The sequence below is a fragment of the Poecilia reticulata genome, unplaced genomic scaffold (genome assembly GCF_000633615.1).
Source record: "Poecilia reticulata strain Guanapo unplaced genomic scaffold, Guppy_female_1.0+MT scaffold_181, whole genome shotgun sequence".
In the NCBI taxonomy this organism is placed as follows: domain Eukaryota; kingdom Metazoa; phylum Chordata; class Actinopteri; order Cyprinodontiformes; family Poeciliidae; genus Poecilia; species Poecilia reticulata.
The window spans coordinates 863859-867745 of NW_007615018.1; the positions used below are offsets into that span (position 1 = coordinate 863859).

Below are 3887 nucleotides of genomic sequence, written 5' to 3' on the forward strand. Positions count from 1 at the left end.
GAGAGAACAGGGAGGGAACTGGGAGAGAACTGGGAGAGAACTGGGAGGGAACTGGGAAGGAACTGGGAGGGAACTGGGATGGAACTGTGAGGGTACTGGGAGTGAACAGGCAGTGAACTGGGACCGACCCGCCTCTCTCGGGATGAAGACCGGGTCTGGATGAAGTCCAGGTTCTTGCAGGCCAGCAGGCGGTTCCGGACCTTGTAGACGCTGCGGTAGACTTCGGCCAGAGACTTGGACGGCTGGTACCTGCTGGGAAGGCAGAGTCAGCGGCGGAGGAGAGGAGAGCGGGGTGAAAGGTCAGGGGTCGGCTCACCTGCCCTCGCCGCAGGCGGGGCCCAGCAGGCCGCTGTGCTTCAGCATCGCGGCCAGGCAGAACCTGGACACGGTGTCCAGCAGGGACTCGTTGTTCAGAGACGCGTTGTCCCAGTCTGCAACAGGAGACACGGCAGTCAGGCCCAGTTCTGGTTCTGCTCTGGTTCTGGTTGTGGGTCAGACCTTTGCTGATGGCGTAGTCCTGCATGTTGATCCAGAGGCTGTTGGCGGGTTCTTTGGAGGAGCCCAGCGCCAGGTCCAGCAGGACGCTGAGGTCCGGGCGCAGCGGCCGGTCCAGAGGCTTCTGCTCCTCGTTCCCGGACAGCGCCGCCTCCAGCAGCGAGCCGATGACCCAATCTGCAGGGACAGCGCAGTCAGAACCACACAGAACCACACAGAACCGCTGGTGGGCCGGCCGGTACCGAGCTGCGGGATGTCCGTCTCCAGGCCGTTGCTGAACAGCGGCGTTTTCAGCCAGTAGGCGGCGTGGTTCTCCTCCGGCGAGGCGGCGGCGCCCTGCAGCATCCCGCCCAGGCAGCGGCCCACCAGCAGCGCCGCGGTCCGCTCCAGGTCCACCAGCCACACCCAGCACAGCGCCGCCGCCGGCAGCGCCGGGCCCGAGGCCGGCTCGGCCAGGTCCGACGCGCCTGGAAGGGCGGGAAGGATCCAGTTACCGACCCCGGCCAGAACCACCAGGCTCTGGTTCTGACCCGACGGGTCACAACAAAGAATCCACTGGCAGCCCCGCAGCATGATGCAGCTCCCACCGTGCTCCCAGCTGGTTGGTTTGGTTTGAATTTTGATTTATCAGAATTTGGACTCGATACTTTATCTAGTATTTTTTGTTTACATGCGGACATCAATAATTCTACGACGGCGTGTTCAGGGAAATTTCCCCCCAAAATTCATTTTACATATTTTCTAGAATAAAACTTTGAAAATTTTTTGAATTTATCAGTTTCAAAAGTTTTTTTTTTTACTTTTCAAGCTGAGAAACTTTCCACATTTTTTTCTAGAAAATTTCTGAGATTAATTTTAAAATTCAGAAATCTTTGGTGGAATTTTTTTCCTGTCTTCAATGGCGGTGGGGGCTGTAATTCGGGCCGCAATCTGAACTTTTTACGTCATAATTCTGACACTAATGCAGCTGGTCGGCTGGGAGCGTCCAGCTGCAGCTGATTTTTACGAAGGGGTGCACCGATTCACCAGCGCCAATTTCCTTAATTTTGGGAGATCAGTGATCAGCCGGTAGTTCAACGTGAAGCCGATCCGATCTATGTCAGCAAAGGTCTGAACAAGTTTGCCTGTTAGCCCCGCCCACCAGACTGGCCCCGCCCACCATGTCATGTCTGCATGGTTACCAACTCAGTGACTTTATTTATATTTACAAACATTTCAGACAAGAAACAAAATCGTCAAAGTTGGAATCAGCAGGTTAAACTTTTTAAAGATCGGTAATTGGCGACCAGCCAGAAAATTGCAATCAGTGCATCCCGACTTTTATGCCAGAATTCCCTTTTTTGTTTGTTTTTTCTCGATTTGCTGGAGGGCCATATTTCTCGAAGTGTGCTTAGTCCGGGGCCGGCCCCCGCGGTCTGAGCGTTTCCTGTCAGCTGACCGTGCAGCGGCCACTGCAGCTCCTGGTCCTCCAGCGGCGCGGCGGCTGGCAGCAGCCTGTTGAGGTGGTCCAGAGGCGGCAGCAGGTCCAGCAGGTGGCTCAGCAGCGGCCTCACCACCGCCACCGGCAGCAGCAGCAGCGAGTTGACGATCTGACACAGCATGCTGCCTGCCGCCGACACGTAGATCACATCTGGAGAGCAGAGGGGGGGGTCAGAGGGGCGGCGGCCAAAGCGGCCCAGGCGGCGGCCCAAAGCGGCAGCACTCACCCTGCAGCTTCTCCCGGATGCTGCCGTTCCCGGAGCTGTCCTGGATCAGCGCGGCGGAGCGGGAGAAAATGTCGGTGGCATGCGGCAGCAGCAGCTGCAGGTGCTTGTGGAGCAGCGCCACGCTGCTGGAGTTCTGCAGGAGACACGCAGCGGGTCAGACGGGTCTGGTGTATCGGGGCCCGGCCCGACCGACGGCAGCGGCGGCGGCGTTACCTCGGTGACGGCGTTGATGTGGCAGTAGGCCAGCAGCTGCTTCTGCAGGGAGCACAGCAGCTGGTGCAGGTGAGCCGGCTGGCTGCTGTCCGACGACGAGGCGCGCTGCTGCAGCTTGTCGCTGTTCTTCTCCAGTTCGCCCAGCGCCTGGTCCTGCAGAGAACGGGGAACAGAACCGCTGTGACCCGGCGGGTTCTGCTTCCCTCACCCCAACACGCAGCAGGCGGCCTGCCTGGACGCCTGCTGCGTGTTGGGGTGAGGAACTCAGAGCTGAATGCAGCGCTCTGCAGGGACAGAGCGACTCCACTTTGGAACAGAAAAACATAACGGGCCAGGATTTAGAACCCCAAACGGACCGGGTCGCCACTTTAAGAGCCTAATAATGTACCAGACCAGCTTTGGATCCACAGACGTACAGAACCCGGATCTCTGCGCTACGCCATGATTCATCTGGAAGAACATGTGAACTAATATGTTTCTCTGACTGCCACTGCAGACGTTTACCGATTTCTCTGGAAGGTTTGAAATTTCTGCCGTTTACCTTCAGAATCACCTCCAGTCATTAGAAGCAGAAAAAAGTGTTTCATCCGTTTTTTGATTTTATCACCACATGAAGCTTCTAAAAGCCATTTTGCTGCTCATTAATATGAAACAACCTGTTTGTAAAGATGCAGTTTAGCTTTATAAACGTCAGTAAGGACAGAAGTGAGCAGGAAGCTGAGATCTGATTCACTTTCTGCTAAAACAGCCAAAATATTTACATTTTCTCCAAAAGGCGACATCAGATAAACGATTCGAACAGAAAACAGAAAAACTGACATGCAGAAAAGGATTCACAGCGCAGAGCTGAATAATCTCTCAGTTCAATCAATGCGATGTTCTCCTGATGGACAGGAACAGGAAGCGATCGGCTCTGCCAGGAAACGGCGGCTTGCGGCTCCACAGCATCGATAACGAGGACGGGCTCACCGTGTAAAAGCCCAGGTTCCTGAGCAGCGTCTTCATCAGGATCTCAGCTAAGTGCGTGTCGGGGTGGGAGCCGACGGCGCCGCAGCCGGGGTCCGGAGCGAAGGCGGGGCCGGGGGCCGGAGCGTCGGGGCCGTCGGCCGGAGCGCTGTAGCCCAGCAGCGACGCCACGTGGGTGTGATCCTGCAGGCTGGTCAGGATGATGTCCAGCTGCATCCGCTGAGGAACAGAACCGCTTAATTTCACTTCCTGCTCAGATTAACAACCACGGGAGGAAGGTGCATCAACAGCGTCTCGTCCGACACCAAGCAGCAGGTGGGGGTGGGGCGTACCTGTCCTTTGGAGAGACTCTCCCATCTGTCAGGTCCCTGAGGCAGCAGGGAGTGGAGCAGCTCCATCCTCTCCCTGAGSGGAGGCAGCAGCATGGTGGCGCCCACCGACAGAGTCTCGATCACCGCCTGGTGGGAAACACACCAGCTCAGATTAACGCAAATCAGATCAGATTAA

General features: G+C 56.7%; 1 protein-coding gene across 1 annotated transcript in view; it reads right to left on the reverse strand.

Annotated features, from left to right (window-relative positions):
• Positions 1–3887, reverse strand: part of herc1 (HECT and RLD domain containing E3 ubiquitin protein ligase family member 1) — a 55939-nt gene that overhangs the window by 39129 nt on the left and 12923 nt on the right. The window contains exons 13-21 of the mRNA XM_017303094.1: positions 3713–3838; positions 3384–3599; positions 2415–2567; positions 2202–2334; positions 1934–2125; positions 738–962; positions 499–672; positions 317–431; positions 129–252 (exon numbers count right to left, since the gene is read on the reverse strand). Coding sequence (XP_017158583.1) covers positions 129–252; positions 317–431; positions 499–672; positions 738–962; positions 1934–2125; positions 2202–2334; positions 2415–2567; positions 3384–3599; positions 3713–3838 — 1458 coding nt within the window. The remainder of the gene's footprint in view (positions 1–128; positions 253–316; positions 432–498; positions 673–737; positions 963–1933; positions 2126–2201; positions 2335–2414; positions 2568–3383; positions 3600–3712; positions 3839–3887) is intronic.